This window comes from Gopherus flavomarginatus, chromosome 8, assembly GCF_025201925.1.
Source record: "Gopherus flavomarginatus isolate rGopFla2 chromosome 8, rGopFla2.mat.asm, whole genome shotgun sequence".
Lineage (NCBI taxonomy): Eukaryota > Metazoa > Chordata > Testudines > Testudinidae > Gopherus > Gopherus flavomarginatus.
The window spans coordinates 41,752,924-41,773,870 of NC_066624.1; the positions used below are offsets into that span (position 1 = coordinate 41,752,924).

Below are 20,947 nucleotides of genomic sequence, written 5' to 3' on the forward strand. Positions count from 1 at the left end.
CTTTTTAACAGCCTTTATCTCCCCACCATTCACACATGCACCAGTCCTGGGCATGGCCCCAGTTATCCCTCCCCCAACTCTGCCATAGCAACCCTAGAGAGGAGGAGGGGCACCCACTGGGCCTTAAAGCCATGGGGTGGGGGTGGGGCAGCTTTGCCTTGCTCAGCCCTGGAGGGCTCTGATTCTCAGTCTCCTTTGGACTCTGAAGGCGGGCGGGTGTGTGCAAGAGAGGGGGATGGGTGTGTGCCTCTCTCCTCCCCAAAAGCCAGTGCATGGGAAGCCAAAGCAGAAAGACCTCCAGGGGGCTGTATGGCCAGAGGCAGCAGGGTGCACTGCCCCTTTAAGAGAGGGCTGGGACATGGGGGACCTTTAAGGAACAGACGGGAGAACAATTTGTGGCTTATGCTCTGCTCCTTTAAGGAGGGGAGGAGGAGGAAGGTGTGCCGCTCCCACTCGCCTCCCCTGCTCTTTAAGAGTCTGATGCCCTCAGCCGACACTGGGTGGCAGCAGCAGGAGGGAGGCCTGGCAGGGAGAAGGGGTGTTTGGGCTGGATTCCAGGTTTTTTTATGGTCCAGAATATGTACACATCTCCCTCCACAGGGGTCCCCCAGTGTGGATGGAAGGTTTGCACAGAGACCAAGGGGGACTCGCGGCTAACGTGGTGGTTATTGCATTGTGCATCACATAGTGGGGGATCTGCTCCCCATCAGAGCCCTGCCACTGCCCCTTTGTCTCTTTTCCTTTACCTCACCCTCTTCTCTATTTTCCACCTCTGCATTTCCTCCCCTGCAGCAGCTCCCAGTTCCCACCTCTGGAGGGCACAACTCCCCCCCGCCCCCATTTCCCATTCCATCCAGCCCTGGAATAGCGAATATTGCCGTAAAAGTGTTTTCATTGGGCTTTAAAGCTGACACCCCAGTGAGATTAGTAGGGGGCAGGGCTGTTCACCCCTTGGAGTTATTGTTTAAGGCTGTCTGCAGACTCAGGCAGACCTTGTGCCTTCTCTGTGCACTCTGGCCCATTTTATTTCTGAAGCCAGGAGGGCTAGAAACATACTTTAAATGAACCCCACAATTCTGCACAGCCTGAACATGCGTCATGTGGGCCACACCAATACTGCACGAGGCTGGATCTGGCCTGCAGGCTCCATGTTGGATGCCCCTGGTATAGAAAGAGTCAGGGACCTCCCTGCTGCTGAAGCCCTTGGGAAGGAGAGATAAAAGAATGTTTCTTTCTCCTGAGTGATGCCCCCAACTGCTCCCAAGAAGCCCTTCTCCGTGCTGCCCCCCAGCCAGACAGGCCAGTCTGGGGAGCTCTGGGAAGGGCCCTCCTGGAGGATACACACAAGCAGTGCTGAGCTGTTATGTCCCTTGTCTATTCACACTTGTGAGATCGTTGAGGATGAGGACGGGGCTAGTGGGAGGATCTGCGGTGCCCCTGTGGGACTGGCCATGTGTGAAGTCTCCCAACTTCAGATCTCCCCTCTCCACCAGAGCCCTTCTGAGCTCCACACTGAGGCCCCAGCTCCACCAGAAGCCATTCCCAGCTGCTTTGAGTCCCAAAGAAAGTGTGTCCTTGGCTATGGTTTGGTCAGGGATGGGATTGGGGCCTCTCTCCCCATGGTCACTAGAGTTTGTCCTGTCCTGGTTAGGAGGGACAGAGATCCATCAGCAGCTGGTGGATCTCTGCTGAGCCCAGTGGCAAATGTGGCCAGGTGGTCCCAGCTGGCAGCAGTGGTGGACCCCAGGTGGGTGCAGGTGGAACTCTGCCCGCCCCTGGGGCAATGCTCTCTCTGTCTAGGTCAGAACTTCAGCCGGGACTGGTATATGGGAAGCCTGAGCTGTCCCTGTGCCTTGGAGACACGGAGGACTTGAGGCTCCAGCGTTGTCACTGAAAGCCTGCCAGGCCTTTCCCATGCCCTCTCCCCCGTGGTATGGCCTGGCGATCACCAGGTATGCTGAGCCTGCTGTGGAGCCGAATGCTGGGTCTATGCAAAGCTGTTTCCCAAGGCACAATCCTGAGCCCTTTGTTTTATGAGCTACTCCTAATGCTGAATGTCATCCCATTGTGGCCTCCACGGCTTCTCCACCAGAACTCGACCAGCACCTGATTACATGGAAAGGTAATGTCAGGACAGTGCTTAGAGGACGGGATGAAAATAAACTCCCCTTAAAGCAGTGGGTGCAGCTGTTTGGATACATTTCTCCCCCCACCCCACCCCTTGTGTTTATCTCTTCTCTGGGGACCAGGAGCTTTGCATTCATGAGTAACCAAATCTCCACATGTTGCCTGCAACCCCTGCTGCTCCAGTCTCTTCAGGTTCCCATATGCACTTCCCCCTCCACTTTGGTGTCCTCTGCAAATCTGGTTACTGCTGAGTCAAGGAAAACCAGACAAAGAAATCCATAGGGACCTCGGGGCCCCAAGTTCTGCTGTTTCAGGATCCCCCCAAGTGTCTTTGGCTGGACTACTAACAACTAGCAGGAAGCTTCCTCTAGCTAACAATGCTGCCCTTTAAATGATCATTCCTGGGCCAACAGAGTTCCAACACCATTGAGGGGAATGAGGCAGTTCACAGCTCTCAGAGCTATTGTCTCAGGCTCTCTGCAGACATAGGGCATGTCCACGCTTAAACCACTGCGCGTCTGTAGACACTCCCATCAGGAGAGATGGCAGTAGCCTAGTGTTGTCTACACTGGGGTAACTATGGTGTGGATTTTACACATTCCTGATCGATGTAGTTATGCCAACCCAATTTTCTAGTGTAGACCAGACCTGTGCTAACTTGACTCAAACCAGGTGTAAACTGATTGAAGTGTGCGCACATTAGGCGGATGCAGTGGTTAGGCTACAATTGATTAATCAGTGCAGCCTTTGCTGTCTACACATGGCCTTACTTACTTTAGTGCAAACTGAAATTCTGGAGCATCAGATGAAAACTTGGCAGAGATACTGGGATTGTCAGTCCAACCCCAGAGTTACAAATCCCATCATACTAACTCTAACTCAGGGGTTTATTCCAGTTTTGCTAACCACAGCTATATAGTATCTCCCTACATTTCCCCAGCAGTTTCAGCTGGATACGGGATTGTTGGGCAATTGCTAGGATCATCTGGGTAGATCTTACTTAACTACCTGCCATTGCAGGGGTCTTGGCATTGGTGCACATTGGTCCATCCTGTTTTCTGCCCATGGGCTGCAGTACTTCGGTTGAATTCTGGGGTTTGTGCTTGATGTGATATACAGCGAGTCAGACTGGATGCTCTGACACTTTCTGTTCCGGCACTTCCTGTCCTGAACTCTTGCGGAATGTTGCTGTTGAACAGTGGCCACATTTCACTCCAGAGGTGGCTGCATTGTGCGTGTGGAATGGCCCTTGGGGATGAGCACTATAGAAATGTAAGTTTCTGTGGCTTTGAGTGTGATGCCTGAATCTCTGCTGGATGCCAGTGAGAGGAAACATGGGGAATGAGGCTGCTGTTGCAAGTGGTGCTAATCCTGTGTCTGATAGGGAGTTCTGGGGTGCAGTATGTTAATACAGCTCCAATGTTTGTTTTTTTCCCCCTTGGTGCTGTTTGTGTGTGGGGGTGGGGGAAGAAGAAGGGGGCCGCTGAAGCAGACTGGAGAGGCAATTCCATTCCATGGGCCTCATCTCTTGCTTTAGGAAGGAGCTAGGGCTTTGAAGTGCATGGGTGTGGGACAGTAGGTTTGGCTCTGTGTCAGGTCTGGTGTGCTCTTCTCTGCTGTGCATGGATCTGCCTCCTGCGTCCCCAAGGAAATAGCTAGAGTGAGCTAGGAAACTCTCATCTCAGCTGAGCTTGGATACCCCAGCAATGAGCATGTTATAAATACACTGCTAGGATTCTGCAGACTGGATTTCAAGCCCCGCATTGATGCTTAGGACCTGTGGTGTGTTTGTGCCGGGCCTGTGGAATGCTGTGGTCGAAATTGCTGGCCTCCCAGTGCTGTTAGCCTCCAGTATAAAGGGCTTTGCTGCATCTTGGCTTGTAGTTTCCTGGCATCTCTATATCTGCTGATCGCTGGGATCTGAGATGTTCGTGATGTTTCCTGCTTTGGAGCCACTTCTGAATGCAACCCTTCCCTTGGTTCCCATGACCTTTGACCCTTGGTGCTGGGAGCCTGAGATCTCCCTGCTGTGAGGCCTCCTTGCCCTTCTTGGAACCTGGGGTGACCATTAGCCCCATGGTAAGGTCACTGAAGCTGGTGCTGGTTGGAAGGCTGGACTGGGCTGCTAGTTTGCTACCAGCTGTTGTAGGACATCTTGTGGGGGTCCTTCTAGATGGGTTTTCTGTGGGGTCTCTGTATCTTGCCCGTGGGATCAATGTGCTCTGTTGGCTTTGTCCACACTAAGCATCTGTGCTCCAAATTCCCCACAGTTGCTAACACCTGGGTCAGATCCCCCAGATGTAGCGATGATAGGAGCCCTAGTATAGCTTAGGCACTAGCATCTTCCTGGCTGCTTGTCCAGACAGAGCCCTTGAGTTGTTTGCTGGCATAGTGCATAGTGCATTGTGGCTCACTGCCGAAGGGGACAGCTGGATCTCAGTCACCCTGGTCCCGTGGAGTCACAGGACCACATGGCAATGCAGTGAGGCAGCACAACAGCAGGATAATGTGGTGTTGACCGCACAGTGATTTCCAGACCGTCTTCATGCCAGGTGAGCTGCTGCTTGCTGGATAGAAGCCTGGCTGGCAGCCCTTTGCGTTGCCCCCCTCCATGCCTCCCGGCCTCTGCATCAGGAGTTGGGTCTGGGGTCTGTTGCTGTTCATTTGCAACTGATTAAATGTTAAAAGCAGCTCCCCATCTCGCTCGTTTAAGGGGCATTGGGCTCCCCATTCACACTTTCCCAGGGAGATTGAGGCAGGTTTGTAGGTGCTCCTGGAGGTCACCTCCTTCAAAGGAGCCTGCTGGGTTCCTGACCTGGGGCTTGAGGACCCCAGTCCTCTATTTCTGGGGCTGTGGGAACACAGCTTGCTCAGTGGCAGGTTGAGGACTCATAGACTCTAGGACTGGAAGGGACCTCAAGAGGTCATCGAGTCCAGTCCCCTGCCCTCATGGCAGGACCAAATGCTGTCTAGACCATCCCTAATAGACATTTATCTAACCTACTCTTAAATATCTCCAGAGATGGAGATTCCACAACTTCCCTAGGCAATCTATTCCAGTGTTTAACTACCCTGACAGTTAGGAACTTTTTCCTAATGTCCAACCTAAATCTCCCTTGCTGCAGTTTAAGCCTGTTGTTATAAGCCTGTGTTGTCTTGGAATTCATAGTCCCGTTCCACAGCTCCCAGGGCCACATGCTGTGACTAATTGGTAGCGACTGTGATACTCCAACAACATAGACCACTACCAGGTGAGCTCAAGGAGAATCTCCTTTTGCTGATTAATGTCTAGGGACTATGACAGAACTTGGACAGTTCTGACTACATCCGGTAGTGGTGCTCAAACACAGACTGGCCATTTGGGTCAATAACCAGAGAATGGTACCCCTGAATCAGAGGCCCCCAGGGGAGAGCTACAGGATTCCTATGCTGCTTTGGAGTCCCCTAGTGGTTAACGACTGATGGTCTCTGGCACATACATCCCACTTGCTGGTTGAAAGCTACAGCTCCTTGTGTAGCCCATGGCAACTTCCTGTCTAACCCCTCTCCTGCTGTGCTGAGCCACAGGTGGGGTGGGAGATGGTGCTCTCGGCTGATGATTTCAGAGCTAGCTGACCTAGGCTGCTCTTCCCCAGCATGCACAACCATTCTGTCCGGATTTCCAGGTGATTGCAAGGAAATGTCAAACCAGCATATCTTGGTTCTTGCACATCACCTAATCCGCACTGGGATCTGTGCACCACGAGGCAGCGAACAACTCTGCCTTATCTGGAGAGCTCATGCTCTTTTGGGGGCTCAATTCAGCTTCCTTTGACATCCGTGCCCAATATCCCATTGACTCCAGTGATAGCCAGTTGGGGCCATCACTCCTTTTTTTTTTCTTAAGGGACGTGGTTTAAAAAAAAATCTTCCTTCAATAATCTGCAGAGTGGGGTCTAAACCCTCCTGCTTCAGCGCATAGCCGTGGGGGCTCGGAGGAAATATCATGTAGGGGCATGTTCTCCCATAACTGTCTCTTGCGAGGTATCTTGCGCATCTCCCTGAAGAGACAGGATACCAGGCTGGGTGGACTTATTGGTCTGGTCTACTCTGGCATTTCCTATGCTCCTGGTGTTCCTGCTAACAGGTTAGATGGTTTGCAACAAAATAGCTTTAACCATGGATTTCCTTTTAATGGCTGAGGCAGCTGGCATCAAATTCAACCCATCAGGCACTTTGGAACAGGGCTGGTCAGTTTCACGTTCCGTCTCCAGTCTGTTTTTCTCTGACCGTAGCCCAAAGCTTCAGTATTTGGAATCCCAGCCAGGGAATATTTAAATTCACTCACTGCTCAAGGGGAAAGAAATATCCTTAGAACTTTAACTCACAAAATCCTATCCACATATGTTTGTGTTAAGTAAGCTTCCTAAGCGTTAACAGCTCGTACCACTGGGTCTTGAAAGGCTCTGCTCCTGCCAACTTCCCTTTGCGTAGGTAGGTCTGCTCTGTGTTTGGATTCTGCCTAGGTCGAACAGAACCAGCCTGACTGCCCCTTCGCCCCAGACTCAATCCGTAACTCCTCATACACACACCCCTTGTCACCACTGCTCTTTGTATATTTCATGCTGCTTCCTCCCAGCTCCTGAATATGCAGAAATACCCCAAGAGAGGCTGCGCTTGTGAGACTTCCAGCCTGGCTCTGCAGGCCCAAAAGACACTGTGAGTTCAGACTGGTATATCACTAGGGGCATCTCTGGATCCTTTCAATGGTGGCCCCTTGCTGTTCCAATGAGAGTTGGCCTGCATTGGCCGTGTGCTGTCCCTGGTGGCCCAGAGCGGTAATGCCTGATTGACTACAACAGCTTGCTTCCACTCTTGGACCCAGCCTCTGTTCTCTCAAGCTTGGAGGCTGGTGGGGGTGATGCACTGAGCCCCTGGCAGTAGAGGGGGCGGAGAGCAGCATGGGGCAGCTTGCTCAGTGATGTGCAGAGTGGCGTGTGCAGGAAGGCATTAACAGGGAGGGGGCGGGGGGTGCTCTGTGGAATCCCATCCTGGTGTCTGGTTTTGGAGAAGGATGTGAAGCGAAAGGCCTGACAGCAACTGTTGTGGATGGTTTTGTCAGAGACACCTGCACAGCACAGAGCGGGACTGACAGGAAAGGCAGGGCTGGCTGGGAGATAAAAGGCTTGGGGGGAGCTGGGGGGCCTGGATCAAAGGGAAATCTGTGCTCCGCCTGGCTGGAGGAGCCTGGGTGTGGAAAGCAGATGGGAAGGGAAACAGAGGGATAGCTGAATGAGGCCATAAATCTCCAGGGGTGTTGGATGGGCTGTGGCGGGGAAGGACTCTGTGGGGTGGATCAGCCAGTCTGTAGACTAGGGGGTGGGTGGCTTGAACCAGGGGGCTTCTAACCCCCCTGGGATTCAAGCCCAGCTCTGTCTGTAACTGCTGGGGGGAGGCACAGCCTGCAGAGTGCAGCTAATCCCTAGCCTGGCTGACGCCCTGAGTGGAGCCTGGGGCTGCACATAGCCGATGGGGCTAACCTGGCTGCCAGAGGGAGGGGGAAGGGAGAGGCAAGCAGCCAGGCAGGCTCTCAACAGGATCTCTGTGTGGGTGGCTCCGCTCAGGGAGTGACAGCCGTGGGTTGGGCCCGCCTCAGCTTGCCTGCCAAAGGAAGGATTTGTTTTGTCATCAGGCCCTGCAAGGGCTTGGGTCGCGGCCAGGCAGCGCATCAGAACTGGCCAGGACACTGCACCTATCCAGAGCAGTGGCCTGTATGGCCAGGGTCCTGGGTGCGTGGAGGTGACAGTGACAGGGACTAGGGGAGGGTGGTTCAGGGCTGGGCTAGGGTGTGAGTCTGACCATCTCATCCTAGCCTTCCCCCTTCCTCCCTCCCCCCCATTTGGGATCTGAAGAGAGGGCTGCATCTGAGCCTCTGGCTCCCCTGGCCATGCCTCCCCTCCCAGCCACGCCTACAGCCCTTGCAAATATTTGGGCGGCTGGCATGCATCCTGCTCCTCCCCCCACCTGGGCATTAGCTGCCAGTGCTCCTGGGCTCTATGATAGGTGGTGACAACTTCTGCCGCCACTGAGTCCCTGCTGCTTCCTGGTTCTCAGCCAAGCCGGGGGTAAAACCAGCTCCACTCCAGGCTCCCAGTCCAGCCTCCTGGCCGCAGACCCCTTCTTCCCTGGGACGGTGACCTCCCCTCACAACCCAGCCACCTTCTGGTGCAACTCACCCCTGTGCCTGAAGGGTTAATGTTGTGCCTGAGGTTAATCCCCCTACAGATCCCTGACATCCTGTGGGCAGTCCCCATCCTGCTGACCAGGGCCTGGGTGTGGCTCTCTTGTGTTCCTCAGCAGACTGGTAAGCGATCAGGGATGCGCCACCAGGGCGATGTTCAGCACAGCTTTGCCTAGATCGGGGGTCGGCAACCTTTCAGAAGTGATGTGCTGAGTCTTCATTTATTCACTCTAATTTAAGGTTTCACGTGCCAGTAATACATTTTAATGTTTTTAGAAGGTCTCTTCCTGTAAGTCTAAAATATATAACTAAACTATTGTTGTATGTAAAGTAAATAAGGTTTTTAAAATGTTTAAGAAGCTTCATTTAAAATTAAATTAAAATGCAGAGCCCCCCAGACCAATGGCCAGGATCTGGGTAGTGCGAGTGCCACTGAAAATCAGCTCATGTGCCGACTTCAGCACGTGTGCCATAGGTTGCCTACCCCTGGCCTAGTTAGTGAACTCCCACCTCTCCCCACTCCCGTCTTGCCTGCCAGACCCGCCCACTGTGGAGGGCCTCTCTGTGTCATGTAGTAGGGCTGTGGGGCTCCCTGGCAGCTCCAGAGGCTCACAGCGCTGACTGCCCCACTGAATCTTGTGGGGGAGACGTATATGCACCCCCAGTGAGCAGGGAGGGGATATCACTGCTCACCCCCTGCTCTTGTATCTCCTGTGGGAGGGGCAGCTGGGTGCCCCACTCCTAGGAGTCAAATTGGTCTTGGTGGGAGCCCTTGTCCTCTCTCATCGCTGCACCCCCTCACAGCCAGTGACCGGCAAACGTCCCACAAACTCCATGAGAGTCGTCTCCTTGCGGGCCAACCCCGCTGGCCCATCTCTTGGGCCTGCAGGACGATAAACTGACTCAGCGCTCTCCCCATCTGCCTCTCTGTGGCTTGGTCCACGCGCAGGCTGCAGGCCTCAGATGGTTCGTCTTGTCCTCAAAACCAGTGTGCCCAGCCTTGGGATGCTGTGGCTGCCTCGCTGACTATCAGAAGAGGGTGGCAACCCTGGTCAGTTGGGGGCCCCCCACGCCGCATGGCTGAGGTTACTTTGGAAGCAGCCAAGTAAATGTTTATGGGAGCCTCAGAACAGAGCCCAGGGTTCTGAGTCCAGCCCCACCTTGGTCCACCCAGGGACCCCCTGATTGCTGCCAGGGGGCAGCTGAGCACCCCACTAGCTCACCCTTGCTGCTCTGGGCTTTGATTGGCCATGTCCTTTAACCCTTCGGGCTGGGGACGGGATCCCCCTGCAGTCCTAAGGTGGCTTGGCGGGGCTGGGAGGGAGGGGTTGGATCTGTCCCAGTGACCTCTGGCCATTCTGCAGGGGGTGGAGTGTGGACATGTGAGCTGCTCCCTGGGCTCAGCCGTTATCTAGTTCTCATGGCAACCTGCAGGCCTATTCCATGCCTTGGGGGTGTGTTAGGGGGGCTTTTTGTTCCTTCTCTCCCTCCCACTCCCCCCCCATCCCCCAGTGGAGGCTCAGCATGCATGAGCTCCATCTGCCGCCTCTCCCCAGCCCAGGCCCTGCAATGGTGCACAATGCCCAGGGTGGGCTGGCATCCAGAGCCAGTGGGGCAGGAATCTGGCTGCATAGGAGTGGGGCTGGTGTTTGTATGATGCAGATCCCCCCACCCCCCATTGCTCTGAAGGTGCACACACAGCCATCTGCCCCTTGCTTGGGGCCTGCACTACAGTCTGAGGCGGTGGGTCAGTTCCCTGGCTTTCTGCCTTCAGAGACCAAGGCTCACATCCTAGCTGAGGTCCTGCATGAAATCCACCGTGGCAGCCTTGTCACAGTCCCTGCAAAGCCACTCTGCAGGCTGGCCCAGTTCCCCAGTTCTGATCCAGAGGCTCGAGTGTGGAATGGCAGGAGGGTCTCATCTGGAGTGAGCTGCGTAGGGGTCAGAATTGGACCTGCACTCACAACCAGCTAGTCTAGATCAAGTGGTGGTAAAGAGTGAGGTGTGGGGAGCCCAGGACCCCTAGGAGGGGGGCTGTGGGTTGGTTGATGGGCAGCAGAGAGCTATGTGTGGGGAGCCCAGGACCACCAGGGCTAGGGTGAGATGGGAGTGGGGGCTGTGGGTTGGGATTGAGGGGCAGCGGACAGCAGTGTGAGGCAAAGAAGCACAGGACTGGAATAGTAAGGGGTGATGCGGGTTAGGACTGAGGTTCATTAGGAGATATTTCACATTCCTAAAGCCCAGCAATGCAGGTACCAGCCTGCCATGAGATGAACCACACAAGCTGCAATCATGGCACAGAATCTGGGGCCCTGTTAGCATCATGCCATGTTAGCCATGGAGATCTACTAGCAGGCCCTGGACTTCAGTAGCCTGGCCCTGCCTCAAGTGGGGGGCAGCTGGGTTCTGTGGGTTGGAGCCAGGGCACCTAGCTCTTCTGGCATGCTCTCAGCACTTGGACTCCTGGATCAGGCAGAGAATACATTCCCCTGGCTACTGTCAGGGCTGTTTCCAGACTGCACTTGGCTGAGGGGCATTGCTGGGCAAAGGGAGGGGGAGGGGCTGTTCTTTCAAAAGCGAATGCAGCAGTGCTGGTGAAAAGGCCCTTGGGTGCCAGTGCTGGAGGCCTCTGTATCCCCAGAATGGGGACAGGCTGGGCAATGCTGGCTCCTCCCTGCCCACCCTGATCTAGAAGGGAGCTCCATCTCCAGGGTATCAGCATGTCTCTGCTGAGGCTGCCAATAGCTTGTGGTGTTCAGGGGGAGGCAGGTTCGTGCCCGTTATTTATGTTCCCTCTGGCATAAAATCCCAGCGCCTCCTCCTTGAGTCACCTCCTCCAAGCCCCCAGGACTCCCTTCTCCCTTGTGTCAAGCCATTCTGTGCCACCTCCCAGCTGAGCAGGGGTTGTCTCCATCTCCCTCCCTCTCCCAGCGTTACCCTTTCCCACTTCCCTCTGGTTCTTCCTCTGCAGTTCAGCCTCTGCCAAAGGGCTGGGAGTGAGTTGCTGCTGCTGGAAAAGCCAGCAAGCAGGATGGAGGAGCCTCGATCTGTGCCCCGCATTACTCCTGCTGTCCCGAATCTGTCCATGCTTTAGGAGGGAGTGCGTCCGTCCATACAGAGGATTTACTGAGCATAATCCCTCTGCCAAGCTTCCCCTCCGCCGACCCACTCTCGCTGAACAGGACCAGATGGCACATCAGAAATCAAGAGGCAAGTGTCCTGAGGACTGTGCTTCTGGGATGTCTGCTGTTTTGGGCGTGGCAAGGCATGACTGTGGTTAGGGCCCAGACTGGGAGCGGGAAGGCTGTATTCCCAGATCTGCCCTAGAGTTGCTGTGTGACCTTGGCTTGTCAGTCACTTCTCTGTGCCTTGGTTACCATGTGTGTAAAAGGTGGATGGGGCGTGTCATTGTATGCCAGGGGTGTGGAGAGGGGCGGGTCAATGAATGTTTATGAAGAGGGCTCTCCTCCAATAGAAGTGCCAGGTATTTCTGTGTCACTGCAGAGGGAATCATGGGATTAGATTGCTCTATGGAAACAGACATACCTGCATTTCCAGCGAGGGCCTCAAAGCATTTCCCAAATGTTAATTAAACCTCACACCACCTCCTGATAGGCAGCTGAGTGTCACCTGACCCATTTTACAGGTGGGGAAACTGAGGCACAGAGTGGTTCACACAGTGACTGACTGAGGCAAGGATAGAACCCAGGAGTCCTGACTCCAAACCCATCTGCACCAACCAGAAAGTAACACCACCTCCCTCTCCCCTGCTGGCTTGAACTGGGAGTGGTGTGACCCCATGGATGTGGTGGCTGGGCCTGGGAGCCCTCGTCCATGGTGTTACAGCTCGTTCCTGGATGCTCTCAGTATGTTCCTGCATTCTTTACAGACTCCCTGGAGCCTTAGGGCTCTGTGGCCTGGTCCTGAACAGCTGCCATTCAAGTCAGTGTGAGATGAATGTGCTTAGCCCTTGAGAGACCAGTAATGAGATGCCTACGATTTTGCACCCTGTTTTCTATCTTGGGCAGAAGCAGGCAGACCTGGGCACCATGCCAGTGGGGCTCAGGAGAGCCCTATAGCACAAGATCCTCCACCCCCACCAATGAAGAGGGTATCTGGAGTCCAGTTCCCAGGCTACCCTCACCCATGGGCAGCCAGCACTGTGATGACCAGGTGCGATGCTTAGCCCACACGTGGCATGTTGATGTTGCACATTGGTCCCATGCTAGTGTCAATGAATACTCCAGTCAGAAGCGACATGTTGTCACTCATTGTCTCTGCTCCACGGGTCTCTCTGTCGCTCCCTGGCCTCCCAAGGGGTTCCCCATCAGCTTGGCGTGGCAGGAGATGACATTTCTAACCACCAGGCCTGGGACCAGAAAATCCACTCAGCTTCTCTGCTGTACGGTGAGCCAGGAGCTGCAGTCGGCTGCAATGGTGTTGATGATACATGAGGTTGACTAGAATGCAGGCCGCTGTCTTGGCTTTGCCGAGCGAACAGGAATAGCAACTTGTTTGTGTCAGAAGCAGATCTGACTGAAGGAGCGAATGACTCTCTGACGCTAGCTGCCCTTTAAACAAAATCCACACTCATGCTAGCCTTACTCCTGCAGCGTTATATAACCCACAGGCTGATGGCTGAAGGTCATGGAGAGTGGAAGGTGTCCAACAGCACTCGGCAATCACACCTAGAGCATTCCAGAGAGAAGCTTGTGGGGAAACTTGAAAAATCACCCTTTTCTTGTCCTACTCATCAAATAGCTAAGCACTAGGCTAGGCAGCCTCTTCTGGATGCTTACGGCATATGATGCCGCTATGTAGAGGTGTGCAGTGCAGCACCCATCCCGAATATAGCTCGTCGGTATCAGTCACTTCAGGGGCTAAATCAGCACTGAAGGGATGACTTACTGATTGAAGCATCAAGTGTGAACTGCTTTGTTTCCCTTCAGTGGTTGGTTCAGATCCTGGCAGAGTCAAGTCAGCCAAACTAAACTTCCCAGGTGCCTCAGTGGCGTTCCACCATGTTTTGCTGGGTTGGGTGGAATTTTTTCAGATGAGACCTTCATCACCTGGGTCCTTTCTGCTCTGCATGATATTCAGAATTACCTGGCCCCCTGTGGTTGCCCCTATATCCTTGGTAACACGCTTCTGTTCTCTCTTCCCATCTCTTTGTGCTGCATTTTCATTGGCCACTACTCTGAACCCCAGAAGTAGCTGCATTTGCTGCCTGTGTATAGTGGGGCCCTTTGGGATGAGAGGCTGTGACACACATGGCAGTTTCCTGTGGTATCCTTGGAAAAACCTTATTGGATTAAGTTCAAGTACCGTTGGAGTCTCTTCTAGTAGTTGCAAAGGTTAAGTATTATTATGGGCCTGAGTGGTCCAAGGACTATACTGAACAATGTGGCAGACACGAACGAAGTGGTTTTGCTGGGAAATTTCTATGGGGAGATGAATGCAAATTCCGTACTCCCAGTTATGCACAACCCATCTTTTGCAGTGGGTGGACCTCTGTCTGCTGATCACCTGTTACATGAGGCTAAGATCAAAGGACAGACTGAACTGTTCAGGTTCTGATTGAGGACTATTGTACCCTTTGTAACCACAGGAAAAACCTTGTGGTGAGGTTTAAAGGGCTAATTCCTACCAGAGTCCTTCTTGGAGTTGGGGGTGAGCTCTGGTAAGCGTGTATATAGGTTCTTGTACTGTTTTTAAGACATGGTCTCTGTGATGCTTTCACCTTAAGAATAAATGTGCTTGCTTAGAGCTGCCTGGTAGCTTGTGATTGCTGGCAATTCCAGCTCTTTGGAGAGCAAGCAGAGAGCAGATGCTGGCCTTCTTCAGGCAGTCTGGCTTGCTCAGAATATCCCAGTGCAGGCAGGGAGCTGTGCAGCCTGGAAAACCTTGGCCAGGAGGGAGCGAGATGCGGGTCTGCACCCAACGGGGGGGGAGGGGCCTGGCTACAGGTGCAGTTGCCCTGGATTGTGACAGAGGCATTGTGTAAGATGAACTGGTTGCATATTGCAGCATGTGGCAGTCTCCCTGCTGGAGATAGTTGTGAAGCCATCGCCATACCCTGCAGCAGGCCTAGCCGGGGAACCAGGCTGCACTGGCAGGTGGGCAGGGAGTCTCGTTTTCTGATTGACTTTGGTCAGCGTGTCCAGCACATTGATCTCAAAGGCCAGGGCTTTGGAGCTGCCTGGTGCTGTGCATCCTCCCCCTGCCCCCTCATCTGCTCTAGAATGGCAGGGGAGGGAGGGTCTGGCTGCAGACTGAAGTCATCCCTCTCCCCTCACCCCTTTTCTCCCCACACCAGGAAGCTCGGTAAAGTAGCACCTGGGGCAGCATCCATGGAGTGTTTGTCCAGTGTTTTAGCAAGTGCCCCACTTTGAAGCAGTGAGAGCAAAAGAGAATCATTGACTCACACCGGGAGCCTAAAGCCTATTGGCCCTCCGCCAGCTCTGTGTGGCTGCTCCACCCGGCTGGCTCCGGGTCCCAATGCTCAAGTTCCAAATGGCTCATCCCATGACCCAGATTCACTCCTTGTCCCCCCTCCCCCTCAATCTGGGATCCCTTCCCTGCATGCACACGGGCACACATGCAGTGAATGACTCTTGCGAGGTTGCGTCCCATCCCCTGGCTGAAGGGACACCAGACTGGCTGGGTGCATTGGAAGGATCGTTCCACTGGAACTGGCGGGGCGGGGGTTCTTTCCTTTTAAAAATGAAATGCAGAAAAAGCCAGAATAGGAATTTCTCAAGTTTACCCTTTGAACGCTGCTGTTTCCCATGCCACGTTCCTGAGGGAGGTCGAGTATGTTCTTGGGCGTGGGGGTAACGCTAGCCTTCCGGAAGCGCAAGGGTTAATGTAAGGGTTCTTCTGCCCGCGCCAAGGCATGTCTTGGGCTGCGTCGTAACACGGCAGGGTGAATGTCTCCGGCATCTGCTCCCCCTTCTAATCCAGCGTGGCACATGGCAGTGTGATGCCCATGCCCACAGTGTGGTCTGAGCACAGGACTGGGAGCCAGGACTTCCCTCCCAGCTTTGCCAGTGATTCATTGTGACCAACAGGAGACCTTCACTGCCTCTTTGTGCCTCAATTTCCCTATCTCTAAGAAGGGGGTGATGGCCTCTGCCTCCCCAGGTGCTCTGATGCTGCAGAGAGGACCATGGCAGTACCTGGACAGATGGGTGTTGAGATGTTGAGCTCTGCTGTGTGTCTGATGGCTGCAGTCCAGCTTCCTCCTGTCCCCTGTGCAGTGAGTCAGCACCAAGGGGAGACGCTAGCTATCTACCAGCAAAATGACCTGGAAGAAGTAGTTGGCTGCAGCTACCTCACCATCCCCTCCCCCGCGCAGAGCCAGCGCCCTGGGTGTCTCTGTCCATGACTATCTATAGTGCTGGGATGCATTTCCCGAGAGCCCCTTGGCCCTGCTGGGTGGAGCTTATGTCATGCTGGGCAGGGCGGCCAAGTGGGTGGGGAACTAGCTTGGGAATCTGGAGACTTCGGGTTCAGTTTCCCCCTTCACGGTTGCTGCAGAGCCTCCCAGTGGAGGGCTTGGGAAGTGCCATGTGCTGGCCTCACTCAGTCCACGCCCCAGTGCCCTCATTGTTGTTGATCTCTTGTCTTTCCCAGGCTGCAGGCTCAGTCCAGAGTAAGGTGCTGCCCAAGATGAACTCCTCGTCACTGCTGGAGGACAACTCCATAGAGCCCCCGGTGCTGCTGACTGACATCAAGACAGAGCCCCCCGAAGAGCTGCTGGCCAGTGACTGCAACCAGCCCCAGGCCGAGCCAGTGGACCTGTCACTCAACAAGCCCAAGGTGTCGCTGCAGTCCTCCACCCTGCTGCCCTCTTCCATCAGGTCCTCACCCATGCTTGTGGCGCCGCCCATCCAGGCCCCCGTGGTCTCCATGTCACCCACGGGGCTGGGCTCTTCGTCCGCCATCCCCGCTGTGCTGTCCCCTGGCTCCATCCTGGCCTCTACGCAGGGCAGCGGGGGCCAGCAGATTCTGCACGTCATCCACACAATCCCCTCGGTCAACCTGCCCAGCAAGATGGGCAACTTGCAGACCATCCCAGTGGTGGTGCAGTCCCTGCCCGTGGTCTACACCACGATGCCCACAGATGGGGTCACCGCCGCCATCACAGTGCCCCTCATCGGCGGCGATGGCAAGAATGCTGGATCTGGTAAGGGCTCGCTTCCCTCCTTGGGGCTGTGGGTTGGGATTGAGGAGTGTTGGCAGAGCTGTGTGTGCAGGGCTGTGGGTCAGGATTTGAGGAGCATCAGCAGAGATCGGTGAGTAGGGGAGCCCAAAGCAGGAACCACCAGGAGATGGGGGAGAGGAGGGTTGGGTCAGGCTTGGGGAGCCCAGGACTGGACTATCAGGGTGAAGCAACAGTTTGGGATTTGAGGGGTATTAGCAGAGCTGTGGAGGGATCCCAGAACTGGCCCAACCATGAACAGATTGGACCATGGAGACTGGACCCCTGGAGGTGGGATCTTTCTTGGGCAGGGATGAAGCACGTCAGCTGGAGGCACCATAGCGGAAGATTGCCCTGCCGCTGACCCAGTTCCATGGCAGAGCTGTCCATCTGGTACCTTTCACAAGGGCTAGCGTAATAAGGCAGCAGCCAAGCCAGGGCTTCATAAGGTCCTGTTGGCTCCGCTCCCAGAGCGTGATGAAGCCCATCTGGCTGGGTGTGGGAGGAAGCCTGGCGTGCCGGCACTGCTGCAATGGGCAGGCATCATGTGGTGCCCAGTGGGCAAACGCCTTGCCTCCTTGCTTCGCCTGTAGGTGCATGATGCTGCATGATGCTCCCCTGACCCCAAGTGGCCAGTTGTGGTAGTGGCAGGTGGGCTGTCCCTTCTCCACGGGCTCTGAGTTCAAACCAGGCAAGAGGAAGCCACTCCCTGGGAGCAGGGCTGGGTGTCTAACTCCATGTTCCAGCCGGGCTTGTGCTTATGTCAGCCGTGCTGAGTGCTCAGTCACTTCCCAGTAAATGCAGCATGTGCTTGGGAAGGTGCAGCCCAGCCTGGCGATCAGAGAAGCTGTTGGGTGTCCCGGCTGCACTAGTGTAGTCGGGATCTGCGCCGTTGGCCCCTCTCTGGCCAGAGCCCTGGGTGTCTGTGTGAGTCCCATCTCTGGCCTCCCCTGCCAGCTGATGGGGGTGGGGGGAAGTGTGCAGGGGAGGTTCTCCCTAAAAGCCTGGCTCAGCTGGCTTCTTCCCTGTTCTTTGAGAGCCCTGGCTGCCCTGGAGCTGCCCTCTGGGGATATCGGGTGGCACTCAGCTCCTGGCGGGAGCACTTCAGCATGCCCGAGAGTGGTCGGGAGGGGCAGGGGGTGCTCCCCAGTTGCAGGAGAGGTGGGTTTGCAGCCACATTTTCACAGGTGGTCCCTGAATCTGGTTGCCTCAGTGCTTGGGAGCCTGGCTTGAGGCCCCTTAGCATGTCCAACAGGGCCCTGTGAAACCGGATACCCAGAATTCAGGACCACCTGGGGAGGATGGAGGGGAGATGCTGAATGGGCTGTTTCCTGGCTAAGTGTGTTGGGGGTAGGGCAGTGTTCCTGTTTGGGGGAGGGAGGGGAGTTTTCCCAGTAAGGGAGTTTCCCTGTTCCACACACACACACACACACACACACACGCAGGATCCCAGCTCTGTGTTTGGGGGATGGGTGTGATTCCTGTCAGAGGCGGGGGAGGGGGTGGGATTGGGATGGATCCCAGCTCTGTGTGTGTTGGGGTGGGTTTGATTCCCAGCTGGCTGATCAGCTCTGGTAGGCGTTGGGTGGTTCCCAGCTTGGGGGAGAGTATCAGCCACCCTTCACAACTGCCTGTCAGACCCCACTCCCCCCCATCTGTTGCAGTTCTCATGCTGCACCCATCACCTTGGGCTCAGCGCCTGTCTCTTTCCCACACTGCCCGGAGCTGCATGGCAGAGCTGGGATTTCTGCCCGGGGGGACTGTGTGGGGGCAGGCCCCCCAGTGCCAGGGAGCCGCCTGGCTCAGCGGTCGAGTGGCCATGAGTCAGTCAGCCGTGGGAGGAGGCTGCCTGTCTGCCCTCCATCCTGAGGAGTGGGGGAAGGGGGCGGTTTGGCAGGCTGTCTTCTCCCTCGCCGCAGGGTGGGGTCTTGACCTCCCCTCCCAGGCCCCCCCTGCGGTGGGCTCCAAGGCTGCTCTGGTTCCAGTTAGATTGGCTCCCCCCACTCCTAGCACTTCCTGCCTCCCATCCGGCAAGCAAAGAACTCCCAGGCTCTTCCTGTCGGAGGCCCTGGCTGGTTCCCCTCTGGCCAGGGACACGTGTTGAAGTTGAGGGGCGGGAGTAGCTGAAATGAACCAGGAGAAGGGGGAGGGGGAGCTCTTTATGATGGCTGCACCTACGCTCCAGTGCTTTGCCCAGGGGAGTGGGGCTGGGCCTGGGTCATGGGGTTTGATCTGGATCTCTGGGATGGTGGGGGAACTGTTGGGCCCCATCCCTACCCAGGCTGCCAACCCCCAACCCCATCAGCTGTGCCAGGTATCCTGCTCTCGGGTGCGAGCCGGTTCCTGTCCAGCTCTGTGATCTCCTCCTGTGCTGGGCATGTCAAAGGCCCCACTGTCCCTTCAGAGCAAGAGTAGGCCTGTCTCAGCCCACTATGAGTGTCTGGTGGGGGCTGAGGTGCTGCCAACCCACTGCTGGCTTGGGGTGCTGCCTCCCACTGGACCGATCAGGGTTTTCTCCAGAGCTGAGGTGAGCTGGGCTCAGGCTAGGAACCTTCCCCGCTGCCTCAATTGCCCTGTCTGTCCAGTCCCCCGCACCCATCCAGTGCCATCCCCCTGCCATGCCAGGCAGCTCCCTTGTGCTGCTGGCTCATGTCCCTGTGACTGGGCAAGGGGCAGGAGATGTGGGTTCAGAGGGGGCTCAGGGCTCTGGTGCTGCGGGGGCCAATGTCACTGACAGCTCTTGGCAGGGGTGAGGTGACCAATCCCTGCAGCCCAGGGGAAGGACCCTGTGCGTTCTGGGTCAGGGAAGGGAGCGTTATCCTATGGTGCAGTGGCTTTGGTCCCTGGGTAGAGCTGGGGACAGAGCAAAGGGACGTAGGTCTGGTTCTGTCTCTGGTTTCAGTGGGTCTCTTTCCTCCCCAGTGAAAATTGACCCCAGCTCCATGTACCCCCTGGAGATGAACAGCGACAGCGAGGACAGCGTCACAGAGAGCAGCTCAGCCCCCTTCCAGGACCTGCAGAGAGAGTGAGTTGCAGCCACACACTGCCCTGGACTATAGCTAGGGTGCTTCTTGGTGCTAGCGCTGGGATTGGCACCTGTGTAGCACAGGGCTGGGGGGCGGAGGAAGCAGAGCTTGCCTATTGGATCTGTCCTTCCTCTGCCAGGACCCTGCAGCAGCAATGATGGGGGTGCCCTGGCAGCATCACTGCCCTTGGGTCTCAGCATTCCAACGCCACATCGCCTGTGATGACGCTGGGCACCTCCCAGCAGAGGAAGGAATATCAGCTTCCCCTCCCCCATGTTGATGAGGCTGCACAAAACTGCTTCATAAATGACTGCGCAGGGAACTGGCATGGTGATACGCATTGTGAGGGTTGAATCTGGCTATGGTAGGTAAGGCCAGCCCTGGGGTGGGGGGATGGTTCCCTGGTTTCCGCGAGTCAAGCCTAGTCTGCTGCCAGGGGCTGTGCCAGCCCAGAGGGAGAGGGTGGGGACCCCAGGAACCCAGTGCTGAGTGACACTGCTGTCTCCCCCTGGCCAGGTCGCGGTCGCCTGTGGCCCGGATGCAGCGGGCCGAGTCCCCCGACTTGAAGAAGAGGCGGATTCACCAGTGTGACTTTGAGGGCTGCAACAAGGTGTACACGAAAAGCTCCCACCTCAAAGCACACAGAAGGATACATACAGGTAGGGCTGGGCGAGTCAGCCTGTGGCACACTCCAGAGCCATCCCACCGCCCAGCCGGGGGACCTCGGTGCTGCGGGGGGGACTCCTACACGGGCGCATTGCTCCCCAGGCCTTTCTTCTCACCATAGCAGAGACCAAGGTGTGGCTGGGCCTCCTGAGGTCCCCTTAGTGCTAGAGACAGGAAAAGGGCAGCAGGAAAGAACGTTGCCCTGCCAGGGCCTGTGCTGACCCTGCTCTGTGGAGGGGCTGCTGCAGCGCTGAATTGGCTCCAGTACAGTCCTTGAGTGGCAGTGTCTGATGGATTAAGATTCCCTGCCACACCAGGGCAGGGGTAGTTGGGTACCAGCACAAAGGTAGCTGCACTGGGAGCCTTCCTACACAGTGCACTTGGGCTGGGATCCCCAGAGGAGGCAGAGGGCGGGCAGTGCTGTGGGGTAACAGAGAACTCACAACCCAGTTTGTCTTATTTTTGTTCACCTTGGCTTAACTTCAATGGTTAGTGCGCTCTTTGGAGAAAGGACTTCTCTTAAAAGGCCAGCAGCCCTGCTCCTTCTGTGAGCTCTCCAGCCTCAGAGACAGCACGGGTGAGACCCCCACCAAGTCCTCCTATGAAACCAGATATGCTAGTTCAGCACTCGTGAAACTCCTTTGTGATCATGCCCTTCATCTCCATCTTGGCTTCATGCCTCTCTGTGTGCCCAGCCCAGTGGGT

General features: G+C 55.8%; 1 protein-coding gene across 9 annotated transcripts in view; it reads left to right on the forward strand.

The window, feature by feature from the left end:
* KLF8 (KLF transcription factor 8) overlaps positions 1 to 20,947 on the forward strand; it is a 99,042-nt gene that overhangs the window by 66,532 nt on the left and 11,563 nt on the right. For 6 of the 9 annotated variants that reach the window (XM_050964370.1, XM_050964372.1, XM_050964373.1 and 3 more), the window contains 3 exons: positions 15,983 to 16,535; positions 19,473 to 19,575; positions 20,093 to 20,235. In XM_050964370.1, the coding sequence (XP_050820327.1) occupies positions 15,983 to 16,535; positions 19,473 to 19,575; positions 20,093 to 20,235 (799 nt within the window). Of the gene's footprint in view, positions 1 to 189; positions 2,123 to 3,147; positions 3,400 to 11,318; positions 11,558 to 15,982; positions 16,536 to 19,472; positions 19,576 to 20,092; positions 20,236 to 20,947 lie in introns of those variants that run through there. The other 3 variants (XM_050964369.1, XM_050964376.1, XM_050964375.1) reach the window with 3 other exon arrangements.